This window comes from Poecile atricapillus, chromosome 23 (genome assembly GCF_030490865.1).
Source record: "Poecile atricapillus isolate bPoeAtr1 chromosome 23, bPoeAtr1.hap1, whole genome shotgun sequence".
In the NCBI taxonomy this organism is placed as follows: domain Eukaryota; kingdom Metazoa; phylum Chordata; class Aves; order Passeriformes; family Paridae; genus Poecile; species Poecile atricapillus.
The window spans coordinates 6,150,846-6,174,897 of record NC_081271.1 but is presented as its reverse complement, the minus strand read 5'-3'; the positions used below and the strand labels follow the sequence as shown (position 1 = coordinate 6,174,897).

The 24,052-nt window shown below is 57.4% G+C and overlaps 1 protein-coding gene across 8 annotated transcripts in view; it reads right to left on the bottom strand.

The window, feature by feature from the left end:
* The window catches only part of LOC131587656 (receptor-type tyrosine-protein phosphatase V-like), a 35,912-nt gene extending 12,196 nt beyond the window's left edge, over positions 1–23,716 (bottom strand). For 6 of the 8 annotated variants that reach the window (XR_009279401.1, XR_009279400.1, XR_009279402.1 and 3 more), the window contains exons 1-24: positions 23,271–23,716; positions 22,277–22,340; positions 19,737–20,003; positions 18,092–18,361; positions 17,257–17,523; positions 15,100–15,372; positions 14,155–14,415; positions 13,435–13,707; positions 12,122–12,391; positions 11,331–11,600; positions 10,926–11,198; positions 10,437–10,709; positions 9,800–10,069; positions 9,183–9,455; positions 8,143–8,415; positions 7,380–7,652; positions 6,101–6,370; positions 5,384–5,662; positions 5,068–5,202; positions 4,768–4,972; positions 2,041–2,108; positions 1,389–1,515; positions 1,026–1,073; positions 510–603 (exon numbers count right to left, since the gene is read on the bottom strand). Coding sequence is in view for 4 of the 8 variants with exons in the window: in XM_058855756.1 (XP_058711739.1) it covers positions 510–603; positions 1,026–1,073; positions 1,389–1,515; positions 2,041–2,108; positions 4,768–4,972; positions 5,068–5,202; positions 5,384–5,662; positions 6,101–6,370; positions 7,380–7,652; positions 8,143–8,415; positions 9,183–9,455; positions 9,800–10,069; positions 10,437–10,709; positions 10,926–11,198; positions 11,331–11,600; positions 12,122–12,391; positions 13,435–13,707; positions 14,155–14,415; positions 15,100–15,372; positions 17,257–17,523; positions 18,092–18,361; positions 19,737–20,003; positions 22,277–22,340; positions 23,271–23,336 (5,142 nt within the window). In the remaining 4 variants the exon portion in view is untranslated. The remainder of the gene's footprint in view (positions 1–509; positions 604–1,025; positions 1,074–1,388; positions 1,516–2,040; positions 2,109–4,767; positions 4,973–5,067; positions 5,203–5,383; positions 5,663–6,100; positions 6,371–7,379; positions 7,653–8,142; positions 8,416–9,182; positions 9,456–9,799; positions 10,070–10,436; positions 10,710–10,925; positions 11,199–11,330; positions 11,601–12,121; positions 12,392–13,434; positions 13,708–14,154; positions 14,416–15,099; positions 15,373–17,256; positions 17,524–18,091; positions 18,362–19,736; positions 20,004–22,276; positions 22,341–23,270) is intronic. The other 2 variants (XM_058855758.1, XM_058855757.1) reach the window with 2 other exon arrangements.
* Between the last annotated feature and the right edge of the window lie 336 nt (positions 23,717–24,052).

The window sequence follows — 24,052 nt, the reverse complement described above, 5'->3', positions numbered from 1 at the left end:
CTTCTGCCCCTGTCCCCACTCAAGAAGCCAGACAAGGGTGATCTGAGGAGGGTTTGAAATTGCTGATGGGAATTTGAAGATGCTGCAGCAGAACAGCCCAGAGGCTGCAGATGTTGGCAGTGGGAGCCAGGGAAGGCAGCCTGAGGTGAAGCTCCCAGCCTGACCCTGGAGGTCTGAGTGCTCCTTGACCTTCCCTCTGGCTGCAGGCTCTTTCCTAACGCTGCCAGGGTGGTTCTCATCACCACCCCTCTCACCTTCACCTCCAGTCAGGGCTGGGGCACTCTGCTCTGTGTTTTGACCACAACTTGAACAAAGCAGGTTTTGAGCAAAGGAACTGCTGATCACTTGTTCCATCCAACCTTTGGCCTCCAAGGCTGCTTCACAGGGTGAGTGGATTGCTAGAGATGGGTGACCATCCCTGGAGAGGAGCACCCCACATTGGACACCCAGCAGCATGAACCACCGAGTGGAGAAACCCAGTGCCAGCCCTAGGAGGGGTCTCACCTCACCTCAAACTCCTGGAAAAAAGCGTGGTTAGCACTTGCTGTCTTCATCTCATAGTACTGCTTGAAGCTCTGCAGGGGAACTGGCCGGTGGACGTTCCTGCAGGAAATGAAGTCCAGAGGAAACCTTGCCTCAGTTCCTGGGAGGCCTGACCTGGCCAGGAGCCACTGAGAGCCCAGATGTGAAACCTGCAGCACCTGGGTGCACACAGGGGTGGTTTATAGCCCACCTCACTGCCCAGGGAGTATTGGGAGTTTAATTGCCCAGTTTAAATACTGGGAGGGATTTCAGGGTGATGAGAATATTCTCCTGCTGCAGAAACTCACACAGGAGGTGTAGACAATGCCAGACTTGGAATGGAGCTGGGCAATAAATACTGAACTTGGGAAAGACTTATTTATAAAATAACTGGGGAGAGGAGAGTGTTGGATTTTTCCTGAGTCAAAGCATGAAAAAGGAAGTAAGTAAAGGACAGTGGGAGCTGCTGTGGGGCCACACAGAGGGCAGACTCCAGCACCCACCTCAAGCTGTAGGTCACCATTTCCTGGGGTGGGCTGCTCTTCTTGGTTCTAGAATCAAAGCACAGGGGCTGTTACTTTTGCCTGCAGTGCAGAGACTGATGCCATGAGGTATTGTGCACATTGCCTTGCACACCTGTAGGGTTTTGTGACCTAACTGCACATGGGGAGCTCCTCTCTCCCCTCTGCCTTTGGCCTCTGAGCTTGCCAGGCACAATTCCACTAGCCCACGTGCTGGTTTGTCTGAGTCTTTTCTTGCACCCTCTCCCTGCTCTCCTCCAGGCTTGGAGGTTGGGAGTTGGATACCCAGCTGAAGGTTGGGTATCTCAGCCTGCACTCAATAGGTAAGATATGGCTCATGCTCACCTCTTTGCTTTGAGCTGTTTCCAGTAAACCAAAGCAAAAATAGCTGCAAGTGTCAGAAGAAATCCCACAATGATTCCAGCGATTATTGGCATTGAGAGCGGAGCTGTGTCTGCACTGGATCCAGCAGCTGGAATTAAAAAGAGAGAGTATAAAGAGTCAAGTCAGTAAAAAAGTATTTTATAATGAGGGTGGTGAGGCCCTGGCACAGGTTGCCCAGAGCAGCTGTGGCTGGTCCAGCCCTGGAAGTGTCCAAGACCAGGCTGGACAGGGCTGGAACAACCTGGGCTAGTGGAAGGTGTCCCTGCCATGGCAGGGAGTGGAACTATATGAGCTTTAAGGTCCCTTCCAACCTAAACCATTTTATAATTCTATGATATATGGCTGAATTTATTCTATTTATTATATAGAGCTCATTATATTGTATATAATTATATAATATTATATATTATATAATATATACAGTTATATACAATTATATTTTATACAATTATATTATATATAACTATACTATATATAACTATATTATATATAATTATATATATTTTTATATATATATATTATATAGGGCTCATATAGCCTATGAGCTCCCTCTGGCTGTTCATTAGCTCTAACCTACCCAGCCAGGTGTGAAAGATTCTGTTTTCCAGCTTACCTGAGAACATGGTGAATGTCACAGCAGGGGCCACTGGGTCATATTTGGTGAAAGCAGCAATGCTGAACCTAAAGGCAAAGCAGAGTCCTGTGTCAGGGACAGCCTGAGCTGAGCACAGCACCCAGCAGCCAGCACCCAGGGGAAAAGGACCACTGCCTGGAAAAATCTTGTTAAAAAATGTTATGGATTTAAAGGGATGTGTGGAAATAGTCTTTCCTCCCTTTTCTGCCTCTTGGATAAGTTTGTCCTACTTGGGAAAGCAAAAGAAATTGTTCAGAAAGCACAAATGGGAAGCAGCTCTCCTCCAAAGGGTTGTCTACAGAGAAAGGTAGTGTCTGGTCTTCAATAGGACACAAAATATTCCATGTTCATGTCAGCTGGTTAACAGGGCTGACAGGAAAGAGCTGAGCCCTGTTTGACACAGAGGCTGGAAGGGCTCAGCCCTGACCCAGACCCTTCCCTGCACACACACACAAGTGGCTGGTGCATCCTCATCCCCCTCCTGCCAGCACCAGTGCCCACAGCTCTCTGCAGAGCTGCCTTCCTTCTGAGCAGGGCACTTGGAAGGGCCCTTTCTTGTGCCCTAAGTGCAAGACAAAGCTTTTATAGGTAGCACTGGATTTTAGCAGCCAAGAGTTTGTTGAGTGTGTGTGGGTCCCCTCTGGCAGCGCCCCACATGCGGCTGCCAGGGCTCAGACCTCCTCTGAAAAGTGAGCCTGCAGATGCCATGGCATCAAAGATGAGGGCTTGTGGATAAATAACTCACTGGAAGACAGGAAACAAGAACAGAAATTCTGAGTGGGAATGAGCTGTCAGCTTTTCACCACCCTAACAATCGTCACCTCAGCAGCACAGTTTACTGCAGATATTTAGGTCGGGTATTTAGGCTGAGTGTTCCATGTACTGAGGCTATTTAGGCTGGATATTTAAGATATTTAGGTCAGATATTTAGGATATTTAGGTCAAGTGCTGTTTGTACTGAGAACATTTAGGTTGTTTAGGGCAGCCAAACTGAAAGAAAGCTGTGGTGTAGAAGGACTTTCTAGTCCTGAATAACTGGACAGTTCAGGACACGTTATTGAATCATGGCAGGTGGATTAATGACAGGGCCTGGTGTCCCTGAATAAGCTGCTTCCCCTCAGGAGGTCCTGGTGGAGCTCCAAGTGGGTGGGGCAGGTACAAATCCTGTGTTTGCCCATCGGTGCCAGGGTGTGGAGGCTGTCCTGGTTGCTGCTGAAGTCCCCTCGAGGCTGCTGACACACCTTGGTCTGAGGCCTCTGCCCTGCTGTTCCCTCTCCATCCCCAGCTGAGCCCTCTCTGTCCCCCCAGCGCCGAGGCTCAGGGGTGAACTGGCAGGTCCTGCCCTGCCACACCTGAGGGTGAGGTGTGAGCAATCCAGGACAGACAGATTTGATGGGTGAGGAACCCCTGTGAGATGCCCACAGCAGCCCAGGGGCCTGGGATGGACAGGAGATGGACACGGGATAGGAGTGCACTGTCACCCATCCTCCTGCACAGCAGAATTGCTCTCTGCTCCTCATGACCCCACTCTGGCTGCAATTTCCAAGGCAATGGCTCTCTGGAAACTCCCCATTTTTTTTTTTTTCCCCTGGGAAAAACAGCCATTTCCCACCCCCTGGGTGTCATCCCCAATCTGGGCCAGTGCTGCCCTAACCAGCAGCTCAAGAGCCCCTGTTTGGTGCAGATGTGAATATAAAACAACTCCACAGGAGTCAGTTAAAGTTTTCCATGTCTGCACACAGGAACAGGAGTGGGGAAAGGGAAAGGGAAAGGGAAAGGGAAAGGGAAAGGGAAAGGGAAAGGGAAAGGGAAAGGGAAAGGGAAAGGGACAGCCCAACACCCACTCACCACAAAACTTATGGGCAGATTTAATTCTCCCTTTATTCCCAGTGGAAAGGGAAGGTCTCTCATGAACACACTCTCCCACAGACTTTCATTCTCTTTTCCTAATGTGCTCAATGGCTTTATCACCATCAGCAATCCTTGCTGCAAGTTTCTTTAAAGTGAAATGGGATAGTGTTCCAGACTCTGGGGGATTAGAGAAATGCCCATGGATATGGTCCCCATTTGATGAAACTGTCAGCTGCTAAATTAACAGGACTGACTAAAGATACCATTCCTTGTTAGCAGTGGAAAACCTGTTTTTCCATCAGCAGTTTTAAAGGTATCCTACAAGAAACTATGTACCCCCATGTTCCTGGATTCTATTTAGTGTCAAATAAGACTCTGAAATTATGACTATTGGGATCCATGTGTGTGTCTCTAGGGGAACTTGGACCTCTTGGAACTTGGACTGAGTGTTTGCTACCCCCAACCTCTGGACCCCCGCCATGCAGGCACCACTCAAACTGTTTCCAAATCAGTTTCATTTTTGCACCGTCTGCACATGGTTCTGAGTCACAAAGGTCCTACAAATAACAGATTCTGTTTTAGTTCCTCTCCTGGGGCTGGGCATCTGCTCAGCTCCTGAGACTACACACACAGCCCTTGGCAGCCTCAGCTTTCCTTCTCCCTGCCCACTACACTGCCTAACATTCCCTGCATGCCAACCCCTGCCTCCCTCAAATGCTGCTTGGTGGAGAACCCTGCTGAGGATTTGGGGGTGTGAGGTGCCATCCAGAGAGCTGCTGGCATTCTTGCAGGGACACATGCAGTCCTTTTCCTCCTCCAGCCCTTCCCCTCAGGAGGGATGCTGACACCTCTCACCTGTACTGCTCGTTGGCTTTCAGCTTCCCGTTGCACATTGCCCTGGACTGGCCGCACTCCTCTGTTCCCACCGGCACCCGCCAGGTTTCGGGGGAGCTCCTCCGATGGAAGGGGTTGGGTATGAGCACTGCCAGGTACGAGTCCTCTGTCCCGTAATAGTGGTCGTACCATGTGCTGGACATGATCTCCTGGGTGGGCCTCAGCACTGGAGGAGGATGTGCAAGGTGACAGTGACAGTGACAGTCCCAGAGTGATGTCCAGGGGTGCTGCTGCCCTCCAGGGACGTGCAGGGACACTTACGTGACTCGTTGGTGGTAGCAATGACACCGTAGTACTGGATCTGGCCGTTCTCCTCGCTGAACAGCTCGGGTGAAATGATAACCGTGGAGCTGGCCTCCACTGGGAACGCGTCTGAGCGCAGGGGCGGCGGCAGGGCTGCGAGGAGAACCAGCAAACCTCTTAGAGTGTCCCTCCCCAGACCTCTCTGCTCAGCCTGCTGCCCCCAGCAGCACCCTCAGACCCCGAGCAGGGCACCACAAGCACGTGGGGCTCAGAGAGAGCCGGCTCTAAGCAGTGACACCGGCTGTTGGGCTCTGTGGGACAGGAGGGGACTCACGCTCCACTGCTGTGCTGCAGAGCAGAGTCACAGCCTGGCTCCTCAGCGCGTTCATGCCCACGGTGCTCACAATGATTCGGTAGGAGGAGTTTGGCTGCAGCCCCTCCAGACTGGCCTCGCTGGAAGGGATGCTCATGGTGTGCCTGGAGGTGGGGGGTCCTTCAGAAAGTCTCTCTGTCACCACCTCGTAAGCCTCCACATCTCCAGGAGAGCTTGTCCAGTTCAAGTAAAGGCTCCTTGACTCTGCTAGGCACTGCACATCCTTCACTGGGTTTGGCTCTGCAGAGGAGATAGGGCAGGCTCTGGACTGTGCATCAGAGGGATCAGCCAGAGCCTGCCCCTGTCAGCCCCTGCTCCCGAGGCCAGCGAGATGAGCAGAGCCAGACACTCACACCCTGGGAACCTGCTGTGCCATGGGCCACAGGACAGTGGGAATGGGCAGGGCCTGAGCTCACATCTTACAGGAGACATCAGCCACTGGAGATCTGCAGTCTGCTCCGCTCCACAGCAGCCAGGAGACAGCAGATCTCTGCCGTGGGGCTAGCTTAGGGAGCCAGTGGCTACCAGAGGCTCACCTTGCTGGCTTTCCCTGTCTCCCACCACAAGACTTCCCATGCCTTTGTTGACACTCAAGGGTCAATCCAGACTTGAGGCCACCCAGGTGCTTCTCCCCCTTCCAGCCAGCCCCGCTCGCTCCCCACGGCAGCGCGTACCCACCCATGGGCACTGCCAAGGGCTTGGTGCTGCTCCAGTACGGCCCAGCCACGCAGCTCAAGGACACAGAGTAGTTCCTGCCTGGGATCAGCCCCTGGAGGAGGTGCTGGACCTGTCCTCTGCCCAGGGAGTGCCGCCAGGGCAGCGAGCTGTTCCGGGGGTCCCGCAGCCACAGCTGGCAGTCGTCCTGCTGTCCAGAGACACTGCTCCAGGAGATCAGCATCGTGTTGTTCCCTTCAGCCACCGCCGAGAGATTCTGGGGAACTGAGGGGGCTACAGCAAAAACCACACCAGGAAGAGTTACTGCTATGCATGTGCTCTGTTCTCATCTGCAGAGACACAGGCAGGAGATGGGTGACACGAGGAGACTCCACATGCTCAGTGATAACATTCCTGCAGCTGCCGTTTGCCAGAAATGACCTTTAAATGGCAGCTGAAGGACATACAGAGTGAGGAGCGTGAGGAGATGGATTCTTCTTCCTGCTAATTAGCAAGCTTCATTAGAGACCTGCCCGAAGGGCTCTGCACATGACTCCCTGCACCCTACCAGGGGATGGCTGAGCGTGGGAGCAGGGACCGCTGGATTCCCCAAGCAAAGTGGGGACAAGCACATGAAAAGGCTTATTGTGCTTATCTGCATTTCCACATTCCATAAAATGAGAAAAAAAAAGCCCATCCTCCCTTTATACCCCATGCCAGCAATTCTCTGAGTGCCTGGAAAAAAGGAATGGTGGGGTGTCCCCCCAGGCTGTGAGGCCTCATGGTCCCCCAGGCTGTGGGCAGCACCACTGCCATGGCATCCCGTGTGCTCTTGTTCAGTCACGCCTGCCTGGAGGAGCCAGACTTCAGCCACTGGGGCCACGGGCCAGAGGCTGCCTCCTGAATGAAACAGCACTCGTGGCTGCCAGACCCTCCCACAGGCAGCAGGACTTCCCTGCCTGACTCTCCTCTCCTGCCCAGCCCATGATCCCATTGCTACACTGGTACATCCCACCCCATCCCACCCCTGGGAGTGTTTGGGGTCGGGTTAGAGAGGGCTCTGAGCAACCTGATCTAATTGATCTTCATCTAATTGAAGATGTCCCTGCCACTAGCAGGGGGGTTGGACTAGATGGCCCTTAAAAGGTCCCTTCCAACCCAAACCATTCTCTGAGCCTACAGCTCCAGGCTGCAGTCCTGGCTGAGCCTCTGCCCCTTCCCACTGCAGGTGCTGAGCCCACCCAGAGAGGGACGGGAAGGCTGAGCCTGTGCAAGGTGCAGAATGTCCAGCTCTGACACTCACTTGTCCAGTCACTGATGTTCCCTGCAGAGGCTGCATAGGGCCCTGCCACAGACACCACTTCCAGCAGGTATTTGTGTCCTGGAGCCAGGCCAGAAAAGGTGAATTTGCTGGTGCCTTTCCCAACAGAGACATTGGCTGCCACAACGCCTGACCCCGAGTGATACAGGAGCAGCCTGAAGCCGTCTTGTCCTTGGGGCTCAGCTCTCCAGGATGCACTCAGCCTGTTGGGGTAGCCCTGGTTCGTCATGTACACGTTACGGGGTGCCAAGGGGTCTGCCAAGACAGGACAGGAGATGTGTCAGCAAAGGGCCTGAGGACACTGCCTGGGTCCCTCAGCAGTGCCATCAGGAGGGATGCACCACACCAGACAGTGCACTCAGCCTCGACTGTGTGGCTCCAGCCACCAGCCCAGAGGCAGCTCAAAGCTTCTGCAAACTTCTCTGTGCTTGTCTGAGCAGGGACAGCCCCATCCCAGACGGGGTGAGACATCTGGGGAGGGGTGAGGAGGGAACACGCAGAGGACAGGGGAAGGTGAACACCCTGCTTGCTGCTCCCTCCTCCGTGCTCTCCCCTGAAGCACGGCTCTGGAGCTCCAGCCACCCTCACCCAGGCTGGTGGAGCTGCTGATGAGAGTAGGCAGAGCCTTGCTCAGTGCCATGGCAGGGCTTGGGGGCTGCTCTGAAGGTCAGTAGGGCCACGTTCCTGGCCATGACCTTTTGTGACTGCCCAGCAAGGCACACATCCCCTCAGAAAAGGTACTCACACGTCCAGTTGCTGACGTTCCCCGCGGGTGCCCTGAAGGACCCAGCCACAGACGCCACCTCCAGCACGTATTTGCTTCCTGGGGCCAGTCCCGTGAAGGTGAAGTTGTGGGTGTCTCTCCCAAGCGAGGCTGTGGCTGCCACAGTGCCCAGCTGTGCGTGGTGCAGGGTCAGTGTGTATCCATCTCTGCCTCCAGCCGTGGCTCCCCAGGCCACGCTCAGCCTGTCGGGGTGTCCTGTGCTCAGCAAGCGCACGCTGGCCGGGGGCAGCGGGCCTGGGGAGCCACCACAGCTCATGTTAGGGACACCAAGCAGCAGACAGACACATGATCCTCCTATCCTGAGGGAGGATCCCCTCTGGCAAACACCTCCTCATCCTCACTTTTTCCTACTCCCATCTCACCTCACCTTTAATGGTGCTCACCCTTACTGGTGCCTCACATGCCAAGCCCTCCTCAGCCAGGTCATGCTCATTCCCACAGCCTGGTGGGAACCATGGGCACAGGTGTGCTCCCACACCCAGCAGCTGCCAGCACTGCCACAGCCTCTGCTCTCTGAGCAGCCCCAGCACCTTTCTGCGTGGGGAGAAGTGCTGGATTAGCCCATCTCCAGAGCAAAGACCTCTTCTCCTGGGAGGACTGTGCAGTGGCTTCGGGACTACACTGATAAATTTCATGAACCTTTATGGTAAGGTGGTTTCTACCCATGGGAAGAGACTCAGAGAGCCTCCTGTGCACAGGTACAGGTGCCTGTACACTTCTGTGCTCCTGGCCACAGGAGATGGGTGAGCACAGGCAGGGCATGACCCAGCACAGGCACATCTGGGCAGCCCTGATCAGCATGTCCTTGTGCAAGCCTACAGCTGAACACACCACTGCCACGCAGTGTGCCCCAGCACTGACTGCTAACACTAACACCTGTGCAGGGTGCACATCTCCAAAACCACCAGGTGCCCCATGAACCTCCCAGCTCTCCTCAGGACAGCCCAGTGCTGTGACATTTCCCACCCCTCTGCAGAGGACACTGCTTCAGGTACACTCACGTGTCCAGCCACTGATTTTGGGTGCTGCTGCCTGGTACTGCCCGGCTGTGGCAGTGGCTTCCAGGGAGTACTCGTGTCCTGGGGCCAGTCCCGTGAAGGTGAAGTTGTGGGTGTCTCTCCCAAGCGAGGCTGTGGCTGCCACAGTGCCCAGCTGTGCGTGGTGCAGGGTCAGTGTGTATCCATCTCTGCCTCCAGCCGTGGCTCCCCAGGCCACGCTCAGCCTGTCGGGGTGTCCCGTGCTCAGCCAGCGCAGGGCGGCCGGGGGCAGCGGGCCTGGGGAGGAAACACCAGTCACTGCCAGCAGCCACAGCTGGGCTCAGCACAGGGAGCTGCTCCACGCCTGTGCCAAGCCTGTGCTGCAGGAGCTGGGCCAGCAGCAGGGTCCCACAGGCTGGCTGTGGTTCTGTGGCAGCTGCTGTCTGAGACTGGATTGCTGTGGATGGCTGCCAGGGACGAGGTGTGGCACAGCATCAGGCACAGACTCCTCATGCTGCTTCCAGCAGGGAATAAGCACTGGGCACTTGCATGGGTGGACAGCTGGACCAGTATGGTCTGACTGAACTGGGAAGGGGAATCTGCTGAAGAACACCTGCCTGCAAGGAGAGCATGACACTCACGTGTGCAGTGGGTGAGGCTGGGGGTGCTGGCATGGAAGGGCCCAGCTGTGGCTCTCACTGCCACGCTGTAGCGAGTCCCAGGGCTCAGGCTCCTCAGGATGTGGCTCCTGGCATCCCCACCCAGCACCGTGCGCCCGACGGGAGTGCCGGACGCTGCGTCACCGACGTCCACCACGAAACCTTCTGCCCCTCTGCCCAGCACTGCCCAGGACACCACCAGCGCTGAGGCTGAGGGGCTGCCCACAGTGAGGTTGACAGGGGCCAAGGGATCTGGAAATCAACAGGGAGACAGTGAGCTCTCCTGCTCAGTGCTGAGAGCTGGCTGCTGTGCCCAGGGCTCCTCCAGGCAGAGGGCAGAGATCCTCTGGAGAGAAGCCTGGGCACAGAGCGCCAGGCAGGGCACATGAGTGAGTGTATCTGGGGTCTGCAGCTGGATGTGGCAGGGGAGATAACCAGAGCCTCTAGGGTGCATGGGGGGATTGGCTCTGTGTCAAGGATGGAGTGAAGGCAGTGAGCAGAAAGGTGGGACCATCACACAGAAGCTGTGGGCATGAGGAAGGTGGAGGTGGCTGCTCTGGGAGGCTCAGGTGGAGGCTCACAGTGGGGCACTGTGGCCAACCCAGCCAGTCAGACTCACATGTCCATTGGGTGACGTTGATGGAAGAAGCTTCTAACGAGCCTTTCACAGCAGTGACCTGCACAGCAAACTTGCTGCCTGCTTCCAGGTGACTCCAGGTGATGTTCAGGGCATCTGGACTCAAGGTCTGCACCTGGATCCTGCTCTGGGTGCTGAGGCTATACAGAGTAACGTGGTAGTGGTCCCTCCTGCCGGGGGGTTTGTTCCAGGATGTGTAAAGCTCTGAGGAGCTGCCTGGGTTGGTAAGGCTCAGGTTTGTCGGTGCAGCAGGAACTGCAAGGGAAAACAAGACACACCAGTGAGAGAGGCAAAGATCCACTTCTGAACATGCAGCCATCTTCGAACGAGGAGGCTGGGAGAGGCAGGGTGTGACCACAGGCCAGCCTCACCAGGAACCAGGCCAGGGTGCCCTCTTCCTTCCCTCCTCTCTTTTCCTCTCCCCAGGTGCCAACACTACTGCCATTACCCGTGGCTGTCACAGCTGCTGACCTGTGCAGGCGGTGACGTTCTCGGGGAGGGAGCGGTGGGCTCCAGCCACTGCCCACATCCTAACAAGGTAGCAGGTTCCTGGATCCAGCTGTGGCACAGTGACATTGGTGCTGTCCTTCCCTGCTTCCAGGCTCCTTGGTGGTGCAGAGGAGCCCTCCTGGAGCACGCTGAGCAGGTATCCATCCCTGTGCCCAGGAGGAGTCTCCCAGTGCACAGCCAGAGCCCGGGCAGTGCTGACGGGGCTGGCAGCCAGGGAACGAGGAGGCAGCGGGACTGCGGGAGAGAAACAGCGTCACTGGGGACAAACCTGGGCTGCTCCAGCGTGGGAGTGAAGCTGGGAGCTGGAGGACTGTGGCCATCCACACAGTGTCTAAGGCTGGTGGGAGCGGGGGAGCTGTGTTCTACCGGTGTAGCCGATGGCAGTCTGGGAGGAGATGCGATGAGGCCCCGCCTGGGAAATGATCTCCACGCGGTAGCGGGACCCTGGCACCAGCCCCGCCAGGTCGAGCTGGGTGACCCCACGGGGGACAGACACATTCCTGATGATGGACAGGGACTCAGCCACCGAGAGCTGGACCAAGTGATCTCTGCCACCTCCGGACTCCACCCAGCTCACGTGCAGCTCCTGGGGTTTCTGGCCAGGCTGCACACTCACGTTAGCCAGGGACAGTGGATCTGGAGGAAAGCAGAGCATGGAGACCCATGAGGTGGTGGAGGGGCCACCTGGAGAAGCCAGGGCACAGCCTGCATCTCTGCACAGGGCTGGAAGAGAAGTGGGGGCACCTGACCACTGGATCTCCTGTTCTCCTGGGGGACATGCAAGCTTCCTCTGTGTCCCCAGGGTGCTGCTGGCAGGCAGGTGCTGAGAGCACCCAGCTCTCAGGGGGCTGCTCTGCTCCACAGACAGGGAGCAGCAAGCCAATACAGGTCTCTAAGCTTCCTCCCTCTCATCCCTCTCCCACCAGTCCCTGGCTGGTCCCTTGAGATCACCAGTGGTGGCAGAAGTTTCAACTTAACTGGGGAATATCCAAACTGGGGAAAAGGGTCTTTTGGGGCCTAACCTATGGCACATGCTCTGTCTTCCAGGACAGGGAGCATGCAGGTGTCATCAGAGCCCTCCCTCCACCCCAACAAGTTTGTGTCACTGCTAGTCTTGCAGGCAGTGCTGGGATGTCCCATCCCAACTTCTGACTCACATGTCCACTCAGTGGCAAAGTGTGACGAGGATCTGTATGGACCAGCGAGGACAGTCACCTTCAGGAAGTACTGAGTGCCAGGGGACAGCCCCAGGAAAGTGAAGTTGTGGGTGTTTGGCCCCACTGAGGTGTTCCTCTGTGCTGCATGGCTCTTGCTGTACAGCTGGAGGTGGAACTGGTCCACATCACCAGCAGTCTTGTCCCAGAAGGCTGAGAGCCCCATTGGGCGCCGGGTGTTGGTCAGAGTCACACCAGCTGGAGCCAGGGGGTCTGAGAGAGGAGAGACAGCCAGGCAGTGAGAGCAGGCAGATTGTGGGGCTGGGATTGTGGGGCTGTGATTGTGGGGCTGGGATTGTGGGGCTGTGATTGTGGGGCTGGGATTGTGGGGCTGTGACTGTGGGGCTGGGATTGTGGGGCTGTGATTGTGGGGCTGTGATTGTGGGGCTGTGATTATGGGGCTGTGATTGTGGGGCTGTGCTGTGGGGCTGTGATTGTGGGGCTGTGATTGTGGGGCTGTGATTGTGGGGCTGTGCTGTGGGGCTGTGATTGTGGGGCTGTGCTGTGGGGCTGTGATTGTGGGGCTGTGATTGTGGGGCTGTGATTGTGGGGCTGTGCTGTGGGGCTGTGATTGTGGGGCTGTGATTGTGGGGTTCTGGTGTGGGGCTGTGATTGTGGGGCTGTGCTGTGGGGCTGTGCTGTGGGGCTGTGCTGTGGGGCTGTGATTGTGGGGCTGTGATTGTGGGGCTGGGATTGTGGGGCTGTGATTGTGGGGCTGTGCTGTGGGGCTGTGCTGTGGGGCTGTGATTGTGGGGTTCTGGTGTGGGGCTGTGATTGTGGGGCTGTGATTGTGGGACTGTGCTGTGGGGCTGTGATTGTGGGGCTGTGATTGTGGGACTGTGCTGTGGGGCTGTGATTGTGGGACTGTGCTGTGGGGCTGTGATTGTGGGGCTGTGATTGTGGGGCTGTGATTGTGGGGTTCTGGTGTGGGGTTCTGGTGTGGGGCTGCACACACTTGTCCTGGGCACCCTGCAGTGTCTGGGTCAGGAGCCAGCACCCCAAAGCCAGCTCCTGCTCCACAGCAGAGATGGGATCGGTCCCCACGTTCCCCTGGGTGACATTTGGAAATGTTTTCTGTTCAGTGCTGGGTTCCTCCTGCACTGCAGACCCTTTCACTCCCAGCATGGCTGAATGTGGCTCCAGATGAGCGCCCACTCTGCCTGTGCAGCCCTGTGTGACTCCCCACCTCTGCTCTCTGCTCCGGGGGACAGGCGGTGGCTGTGACCAGCACAGGGACAGGCAGGACTGACACTCACACGTCCAGTCGCTGGCTGATCTCACGGGGGATCTGTAAGGCCCAGCCACAGCAGCCATCTCCAGCGTGTACTGTCGCCCAGGGACCAGATTCTCCAAGGTGACATTCGTCCAGCCGCTCTCCACAGTCACATTCCTGACCTGCTCCTGGGATTTGGTTTCCCAGAGGGTCCCTGTGTAGCCAGTGCTGCCAGAGGAAGCTGCTCTCCAGGAGGCTTGCAGAGAGGTGCTGTGGCCCCTGTTGCTGAGGGTCAGCTGCTCTGGGGGCAAAGGGTCTACAAAAGGAAAGGTCTAGAATCACCTGGCAGAAGTGCAGCTCCAAATGTGCTGGGGCAGGAGTCCCTTCCCTGGGAAAATCTGCACCCAGGTGCTTTGGCCACTGCCACCCCTGACCTGCTGACACCCACACACCAGTCCAGCAGGCACTGGGCCAGCACAGCTCAAACTGGAACACTGAAAAAATTGTTCTGGTGCTGGAGGAGGTGGTGGGGAGTGGAGGGGGTGGCTCAAGGCAGCCTGAGCAGTGCCATGGGAGGGAGGAGAAGGGCACCGGGCTCAGCTGTGCCCAGTGATTGGGAAACAGAGCAGGGTCAGACACATCCAGCAGCACCTCTGCCTCCTCCCGAGCCTTTTGCCCAGCTCTTGGATGAAGCTGTGGAAGATGTGTGCTCTCAGGGCCCTGAGGTGTGACACCAGGGGGAACCCGGGGCTGTGGCACTCACATGTCCAGTTGGAGATGCTCCGGGGTGAGGATGTGTAGGGACCAGCCACAGTGCTGACCTCGAAGGTGTAGAGGGTCCCAGGGTGGAGGCCCTCGTAGGTGAAGCTCATGACAGCCCTGGGCAAGGAGCTGTTCCTCACAGGGTGCTCTGCAAGGCTGAGGAGCAGCAGATAGCCCTCCCCTGCTGCCTCCTCCCAGCTGGCCAGCAGCCTGTGGGGGCTACCCTGGCTGGACAGCCTCACGCCAGATGGTGCTTGTGGTTCTGAAAGAGACAAGGACAGCACGACATGGGGCAGTGCATCAGGCAGGAAGACTGCTTTCACGGGATATTTTCTGCTTTTCAAATTGCTCTAGGTGACCCTAGAGCAGGGGGTGGGACTGGATGATATCCAGAGGTCCCTTCCAAGGCTAACAGTTGTGTGATTCTGGGACACTGCAGCTGTCTCCATCCCACACAGGGGCAGAAGGTGCTGCAAGGAGAGCTCTCAGTGCCCCCAGCACCACGGGTTGGGTGGGTTCCTCCCCATGCTATGTCCAATTGTCCCTTCCCAGAGTGGCAGCTCTGGGACAGCACCAACTGAGGCTCCACAAATCACCCAGCAGAGGCTGAGCACAGGCAGGTGCCCCCTCTGGGGGTCTGCTGGTGCCTCCCTGCCCACCCATCCAGCTGTGATGAGGGAAAGGGAGAAAGCTGCTGCCTGCAACCCTCCAGACAGTCCAGAAGGGACGAAGCAGGATCTGCTCTTGATCTGTGCCTGACACTCGCTGGCACCAAGGACCTCTGAGCCCACCCTCACCAGGAACTGTGGGGAGGCAGATTTTGCTGCTCTGATCCACAACTTGCTCTTGAGACCAGGTGTCCTGTCCCTGTGCCCCTGTGCTCACCCCCAGCCCCCTCCAGGCAGCAGGAACAGCCTCAAGGGCCACGTGTGGGCTCTCTGCTCACCTGTCCAGGCCGCTGCGCTGTGCCCTGATGCCCTGTAGGGCCCTGCCACTGCCACCACCTGCACAGAGTACTGCTGGCCAGGGCTCAGCCCGTGGAAGGTGACCTGATCATTGTCCCCACCAACAGAGATGTTCCTGGTTGGAATGCTGTCCTCTCCCTCGCACAGGGTCACCAGGTAGAAGTCCCTCTGTCCCCCTGGGATACTCCAGCGAGCCTGTAAGGAGTTCTGCTCCTCTGCACTGCTCAGAGTCACATTGCCAGGGCTCAGGGGGTCTGGAAGGGAATAGGATTGTGTGAGTCAGGGTTATGGGGTTCTCTGTACTCCATACTCTCCCTGAGCCTCATTCCTGGCAGGGTTACGTCCACCCTTAGAGATCCCTTTGGAGCGATCCATCTGCACTCCCCAGCACAAGCATTCCTGGACTAACAGAGTCCAGACAAAGCTGGCAGCCTTGCTGAGAAATTCCTAAAAGTCTCCCTCCACTCCATTCACATCCCACCATGAACTTGCTGATATTCCCAGGAACTGGCCTGGACCAAACTCCTGGCCAGACGCCCCTGGCTCGTGCGTCTGGCATGGGGGAATTTTGTTCAGTGGAGCTGGTCAGAGCTGCAGACAGCAACAGCAGGGATCAGCCTCACTCCAGAGCAGAAACAAACCAGCTGGAGCTCTGGAGCCCTTCCAAAATCCCATCTGCAGAGTCAGCAGGGAGCAGGCTCCAGCTTCCCAGGCTGGCAGGTGGAGCAGGAAGGAGCTGGAGCCTTGACAGCTGGTGGCACCAAGGTGTCCCCAGCAAACACACGAGCAGTGTTTGGCCACTGCCAGGACGAGTCTCTGGCCACAGCAGCTCTGAGTCTGCAGCTTGGCACCTCCATCATTTGAGGGCCAAGGCTACCTCTCCATTTCCCTCCTGGTTTTCCTGGAAACATCTGGGAGAGCAAGTTCAGGACTGGAACTTTTTACTGGGCTATGGGCATGGTGTCACCAGCAAAGTCCCCCTCTTTCAGGGCCCTCATCAGCATGAGGCCAGAGCAGAGAGTGGGCTGGGGGAATGGTGCAATAGTGGTTCTGGGAGGGATGCCCTCGTTGTTTTGACCTGCCAGAGGCTCTTGGATTCCTTGTCTGTATTTTCACAGCACCCACCAGGTTGGGAACATCCACCAGGATGAGGTTATCAGGTGCTACCACAACATATCCTTGACAACAATCAAAGAGCACCAAAAATCCATTCCATAGAATCATAGAATTGTGGAATGGTTTGGATTGGAAAGAACCTTGAAGCTCATTAATTCCACCCCCTTCCACTATCCCAGCCCTTTCCAGCCTGGCCTTGGACACTCCCAGGGATCCAGGAGCAGCCACAGCTTCTCTGGGCACCTGTGCAGGACCCCCCCACCCTCACAGGGAAGAATTCCTTCCCAACATCTAATCTAAATCTCTCCTATTTTAGTTTAAAACCATTCACCCCTTGTCCTACCACTGTCTGCCCATGTAAAGCCTTTTTTGTTCTTCTGTAAGCCCCTCCCAGAGGCCTCCAGTTCAAACCAGCTCAGCTGCTGCCCTCTTGCCCCATTTTTTCTGCTGCCTTTGTACAGCCCTGAGGCACAAGAGAGCCAAGCCCCAGCAGCACTGACCACAGTGGGATCTGCTGCCCTTCCATCTCCCTCCTAGGGGAGAGACCACAGGCTGCTCCCACTGCAGCCCAGGGAGAAGCAGGCTGGAACTGGGGATCCACCAGGATTCACTGGCCCCACCACAGCAGTGCCCCAGAGCTGCCTCCTGGAGCAGCTTTCAACCAATCACCCTTTGTGCTCCTAAAAACTGCAGAACCGTGGAGGAGAAGGAAGAAGGAGAGCTAAGAACCACACCCTTTTTCCTCCATCTTTACTCCATGTATTACACACTCTAAAATCTCTATTTTTTACTTCAGTGACATATTAAACATTACACTACTTTCTACTTAATATTTTATAAACCCTGGTTCACCCAGGGATATTTGGAAGCCTTTCTGTCAGTGACAGACAAGATTAACACCTTTTTGGAGACACAGGACAAACAGAGAAATGTTTCTCCGTTTCTGAATTCCTACAGATCTTTGGATTCAGAGGCTGGACCAGAGGCAGGGAGAAAGCTGAGGTCACCAAGCTGATACTCACATGTCCAGGCAGTGGCATTGGGTCCCACTGCAGTGTAGGAGCCGGCCGTGGCGCTGAGCCCCAGCCAGTACTGAGTGCCAGGGTGGAGGTGATGGAAGGTGTAGCTGCTGAGGCCTCTCCTGGCTGACAGGGTCGTGCTGACCTTTTGGGTGAGGAGGTTTCGGAGCTCGAGGTGGAGCCAGGCAGCCCCTGCAGCATCTGCCCAGGAGGCGACGAGGCTGGTGCTGGAAGCTGGGCTGAGCCTCAGCTGGGTGGGGATGGAGGGAGCTGAGGGGAGGAGCAGGACACAGCAAGGTTCAGCGCTGGGGCTGGTGGTCCCTGGACCCTCCTCTCTCCCCAGGAGCCCCTGTGCCCACAGCTGCTCTCTGGCATGGGGGATGAAGGTCTGGTAGGGGTCTGCTGAGGGATGTCCCTCCTGTGTCCCCTTCCACATGGGCTGGAGGGCCCTTGAGGTCCCTCCACATCCCTCCACATGTTCCTTCAGGCTGCAGCTCTCAGCAGCCAAGAGATCCAGGGTCCCCAGACGGCCCCTCTCCCTTGGGAATAGCCAAACCCAAGCTGTGGGTGCTGCAAGGCAGTCCCAAAGTGCAAAATCTTCCCCTTGGCCCAGGCACTCGGCTCACAGTGAGGATGTGAAACACTCCAGCTGTTCTCCACAAGACACAAGCTCCCCATCCCAAGCCTGGAGACCTCCTCCCCTCGCCACAGCCCTTGGGCAAGCGCACCCATCACTCCCTACCTGTCCACACCCATCACTCCCTACCTGTCCACACCCATCACTCCCTACCAGTCCACACCCATCACTCCCTACCTGTCCACACCCATCACTCCCTACCTGTCCACTGGTGCACACTGCTGCTGGCCTGGCCGGACCCAGCCAGCGTGCTGACCTTCAGGGCATACTCGCTGCCGGCCAGCAGCCCGCTGAAGAGGAAGGAGGAGGCGCTGGGCAGGAGGGACACGTTCCTCACCAGGCTCTGGGACTCGCTGTGCCACAGCCCCAGGCGGTAGCCGTCCCTCCGGCCGTGCCCGTGTGCCCAGGCCGCCCGCAGCGAGGCCGAGCTCCCGCCGCTGCTCAGGCTCAGGTTGTGGACAGGAGAGGGACCTGCAGGGACACGGCACAGGCACTGCTGGCTGCTTGTCTGGGTGTGCCTCACCTGGCAAAGTCGCTGGTGGAGCTTGTGAGGCGGTGCCAGGCAGCTGCACAGGACCCAGCCACGGAATCCTGGAATGCTTTGGGTTGGAAGGGACCTTAAAGCTCTCCCAGTGCCACCCCCTGCCATGGACAGGGACATGCCCACTGTTCCAAGTTGTTCCAAGCCCTGTCCAGCCTGGCCTTGGATGCTTCCAGTGATAGGGCAGCCAAAGTTTCTCTGGGCAACCTGTGCCAGGGCTTCACCATCCTCACAGGATCTTCTTCCTAAGATCCTGACCTAAACTTCTCCTCTGCCAGTTTAAAACTCTTCCTTCTTGTCCTGCCATCATCTGCCCATGTGAAAAGCCCCTATTTATCTATTTTCAAGTCCCCTTTAGGTACTAAAAGGTCACTCTGGAGCCTTCTCTCCAGGCAGAACAACCCCAGCTCTCTCAGCCTGTTTCCAGAGCAGAGGGGCTCCAGGAAGGATTCCCCAGGCAGAGCCCCATCACCTCCCTGACCATTCAGCAGCCTCCCACGGGCTGTGTGGGCTGCACCATCCCCCTGCATCAGTCTCAGCACTTATTCTGAACTGAGCAGGGAGGCTTGGTCAGGGCCAACACATAAAGGTGAACCCACCATCACCTGGAAGCTCACCTGCTGACAGGTCCTGTGGGTCACCTGCCTTTCCATGACAACCAACTTCTGCTTCCACCACTGCTGCCTGACACCAGCCCTTCCACTGTCCACTCTCCTCCCTCCAGCTCTGCTCTCCTCTGCTGGGTTTCCCACCATCACCTGCACTGATTTACTCAAGGATCTTCTGGAGAGGTGCAGGCAAGGGCTGCCATCCTCACCTGAGCTGTAGAGCCACCAGCCCTGTCCCCCTCTCCAGCCCTTGGCACAGAGCAAGGCCTGGGGGTGAGAACAGGACAAACAGAGAAATGTTTCTCCATTTCTGAATTCCTATTGAAATCCTTGTGATTGACAGAGATGTGCCAAAATTGTGGAGCAGATGCTCCTTCCTTGTAACTATTTCAAGACCTCCAGGCATGACATTTTCCACCCCTCATCTCTCTGCAAGCCACATCATGGGCTGGTCCATCATTACCTCCATTGTTCTAGGAGGAGGAGGAGGAGGAGATACAGCATGAACTCAGCCCATACCAGGTGCAGGGGCAGCACCCTTCCTCCACCAGGATGAGGGAACGACCCCTAAGACTCTGGGGACGCAGGAAGGACCCTAGCTCTTGGAAAAGTGAGGAAAAGCCCAACATCCCACAACGCAGCAGGACTCCAAACAGCACAACAATCACTGAGCACTGAGGTCCTGGGCAGCCCTTACTTGTCTGTGCTTTGATGGTCTGGCTGGTGGTGTCCATGCAGGCCAGCGTGGCTGTCACCTCAATCTCGTAGTGCGTGCCAGGAGTCAGCCCATGGAACCAGAAGCTGGTGGTGTTGGGTCCAGCAGACGCGTTCTGCAGCAGCGTGCCTGACCCCAGGGAGGACAGGGCGAGCAAATACCCCTGGGCACCTCCCTGTGGCTCATCCCAGGACAGAAGGAGGGAGTCTGACCGCTCATGGTCGCTCACACTGACATTCAGGAGTGTACCTGCAGAGGCAAATCCGAAACTCTCAGCAGGGATTGGTGGTGCTGGGTGCCAGGCTGCAGCTCCCAGCCACCCACCCTGGCTGGGGTACACCAGGCACTGGCCACCACCCTGACCCTCAGGGCTCTGAACAGCCCTTGGGAAACACAAGAACCTTCAGAAATCTTCATGGACTCAGCTCAAAGGAAGCTGTCAAAGAGATGCTCCTAAGCATGGAGCATCTGCTCCACTGGAGAAAGACCAGAAGGCTTCAGGTCATCATGTGCTTTGTCCAGAGTCCTGGTTTAAGAGAACTTCCTTGGCTGGGTATAATCCATTGCTCATCATCTCGGTTGGCTTGAGCCCCCCAAAAAGATGTTGAAGGCTCTGGGCCCATCATGAAGAAACAAGCCAGTGGCGAGTCAGGGGGCAGGATGGATTTGGCAGGGGGCCACTGTGCCCTCTGCAATAGTCTCTGCCTCTGTGGGGGCTCTGACAGAGGAGAGGGAAAAGGCTGCTTTGGGGGAATCCAGACCATGGGTCAGCCCCACCCTGCCCAGTTCAGAGGTGACATGGGAAGAGTGGGACACTGCATACATGGAGCAATGTGGGAGCAGGCTGGCCCCAGCCCCTGCTGAGGTGTGTCCCTGCCCTGGCTGTGCTGCAGCAGCAAGGTCAGCGTGCTGGGGCGATGGAGAGTGTCTGGGGATGGGCAGTGGCACACAGGGCTCAGCCTAATTGCTGGCTCAGTGGCTGAAACTGCTGTTGAATTCCTGCCCTTGGAGCTGCTCAGGAGTCACCTACACCACAGGAGCCAGGCAGAGCCTGTCTGTCAGGCCCAAGCTGGTGGTGTGACCAGGGCAGGGTCCATCTCTGCCTCACAATGTCTCCAGCAGATTGTTACACACCCCCATCCTCAGCCTTGCTGTCAGTCACGGAACCATTTAGGCTGGAAAAGCCCTTTTAACATCACTGAGTCCAACTGTTCCCCCAGCACTGCCAAGTCCAGCACTAACCCAAGTCCCCAGGTGCCACATCCATGAGCTTTCTATTGCTCCCAGCCTTTGGAAAATTCCAGAACTGCTCTAGTGCTAATAAGACATTTGTGTAATAATTAGCATTTAAAATTTATGGAGTGCAACACGTTTTGACAGGCTTACATAGGGTCTGGCACAGTGAACCCAGCACAGTGACTGCCCCAGAGTCCTGCCATGGGGCACCCTTCACACAGCCAGGGAGGAGCAGTGTGGGGTGAGCCTGGGACAGGGGCACTGCTCAGGAGCTGTGTGTGTCTTTCCCAGAGCTGAACATCCTCAGAACTACACGCAATTTCTGCTCCATGCAATGCTGTGGTTTCACCTTTGCTGGTGAGGGCAAAGGGCCCTGAGGGCAATGGATGGACGTGAATAGGATCACGTAGTGCCCCTGGGAAAGGCCTTCTCAGTGCCATCCCCGAGAAGTTTGAGTGCATATTTAGGATCAGACAGCTCAGGAAGGGTTAGTTAAATGTAGCTGGGTGCCCATGGGTGAGGTGTCTACACCTGGGCCAGCTGCCCTGGGCCACCCTCGCTGTCAGCAGACACCCAGAGCACCAGGCACAGCTGACCTGAAGGCAACCCACAGGTCACTGTCCTGCCTGGCATTCAGGCAGGGCTGGTTTATTACTGCAAGCTCTTTCTTATCTCCTGAAGGTATGAGTTCTAGCCTGTGTTTCTCTGCTTGAGTTTCCAGCAGCTTCATCACCTGCCTCCCTCTGTCACCTTCCTGACATCTACAGCACAAATGTACCTAAAACGGGCCAGAGGCCTGTGACCCCAGCACTGCTCATGCTCCCACTATCCACACCACAGACAGCACATCCACATCCACCTCACGCCCTGACAGGTGCCTGTGGATCAGCCAGGTGATTTCTCACTGGCACAGGCTGATGCCATGTGGGCACTGTGCTGGCTCCAGGCCTACAGCAGCCTTACAGATCCTGATCCTGCCCTTCAGCTCCAAGGATCTGAGCAGGGCACCTGTGGCTGCGCTGCTGCTGAGTGAATTGTGATTCTGGTGCTCTGTGGAAGCAGAGACCTTTGGAGCCCTGTCCATACAGCTGATTGCTGGAGAAGGATGGGACTGACTCTCCCCCTTCCCTGGGCACGACCTGTAGCCTGTAGTTAGCCCAAAGCAGAGTATTTACAAAGCTACTCTTAACTCCTAGAGTCCTGGTCCAGCACATCTGCTCATCTCACAGCTCCAGGCACAGAGACCGCCCCACCCTCAGCCTAAGAACCTCATTGCTGTGACTCACCTCTTTCACCAGGTGCATCCTGGCCCTCCAGCCCTGCCTGTGCCGTGCGGTTGCATCCCTGGCCCTGGGGGATTGAAGGTCTCAAGTGAGAGAGGGGCAGGATGAGGGGGGCTGAGCTGAGACACAGGGAGAGGTGTCCTGTGGCAGGCCAGGGGTCGGGCTGGCAGGCACAGGTCCCACCCTGACATGGCATCTGCGGGCTGTGACCCCTTTTCCCAGGTCACTTCTCAGACCTCCCTTAGTCAAGGCAGGGAGAGAGACTTGGCAGCTGCAGCTTGTGGGCTGCCCCAGCCTTCTGCACGAGTCCTGGGGCTGCACCAACACCGGGCCGTGCCCACAGGGGAGCCACGGGCCACCAAAGCAGCCAGGGCACAGGATCTGGAGAGAGAGAGAGGGAGGGAGCTCTGGACAGGACCTGGCAATCTCATTCCCTCTACAGGCACACCTCCTTGCCACCAAGGAGAGAGGATGGAGGGACCACAGACCCTCCATCTGCCACCCCCCACAGGCAGAGCAGAGTCCCCGGAGCCCCTGGCACCCTCCCGGCAGCGGGGACACCCGACCTCCCACAGCCTGCTCCCAGCAGGGTGTGCCCGGCTTTGGACTGGCGTCAGTTCCCCCCACGTTAAAGGAAATGTCTCCTGCCCACTCCCTGTCCTGCAACAAGCCACAGCAGAACCATCATGTTCCTGGCGCTCTTTTCCCTCGGCTCCCGGACTCGTTCCGGCTCCCCACCGATGGCGGGGCTCTTGGCAGAGGAGAGCGAAGCTGGGGACCCCTGGGAACAGCCGGTGCCTGGCGAGGAGCCAGGGCAGCAGGCAGGGACAGGCTGCGGGCCGGGGTCCCGGGGCGGGGGCAGCGGGGGAAGCGCTGCCGGGGATGCTGAACGCCGCTGATGTGGCGGCCGGAGAGAGGCACCCGCAGCCCCCCGCGGCAGCGAGCCGGGAGCCAGGAGCTGCGGAGCCAAAGCGGGGCTGGGGAGGGGAGCGCTTACCTCTGCCAGGGTCCCTGGGAGCCGCGGCACCCACAGCAGCAGCAGCGGCAGCAGCGGTGACCTCATGGGGGACCTGGTGGCAGCAGATCAGGGGGATGACAAGTTGGGCTGGGGGCGCGGTTTCTTAGCAGCGGCTGTCCCCAGGCAGCCCCTCGTCCCACGGCAGCCAGGGGCCGTGTCCCCACATGCTTTCCGAGGGGACAGGATAACATCAGCGGGGACACCTCGGCCGGGCCCGCTGTCCCTGCGCGGGGGCAGAGCTCGCCTCCGGCCCGGGAGAAGCCCAGCGGGGGCGGCCGCCTCTCCCTGGCCGCATTTGCCGCTGTCCCCGCACGTCCGTGGCCTCTGCGGTGACTCCGCAGCTGGCCCGAGAGCGGCTGCGGGCACAGCTCTGCCCGGGAGGCTGTGCCGGGCTGCAGCCCGCTCTGGCATCAGCAGCAGCTCCGGGAGCTGCAGCGGGAGGAGCGGGAGGGGAGGAGACAGGATCCGACTGATGGCGGCTCCGGGATGGGAGGGAGCGCCCGAACCAGCCCCCAGAACGGGGCGGGAGCGGGGAGGGCAGCGCTGGGCTGGGATACTGGAGAGAACTGGGATACTGGAGCGAACTGGGATACTGGAGAGAACTGGGATACTGGAGAGAGCTGGGATACTGGAGAGAACTGGGATACTGGAGAGAGCTGGGATACTGGAGCAAACTGGGATACTGGAGAGAGCTGGGATACTGGAGCAAACTGGGATACTGGAGAGAGCTGGGATACTGGAGAGAACTGGAGAGAACTGGG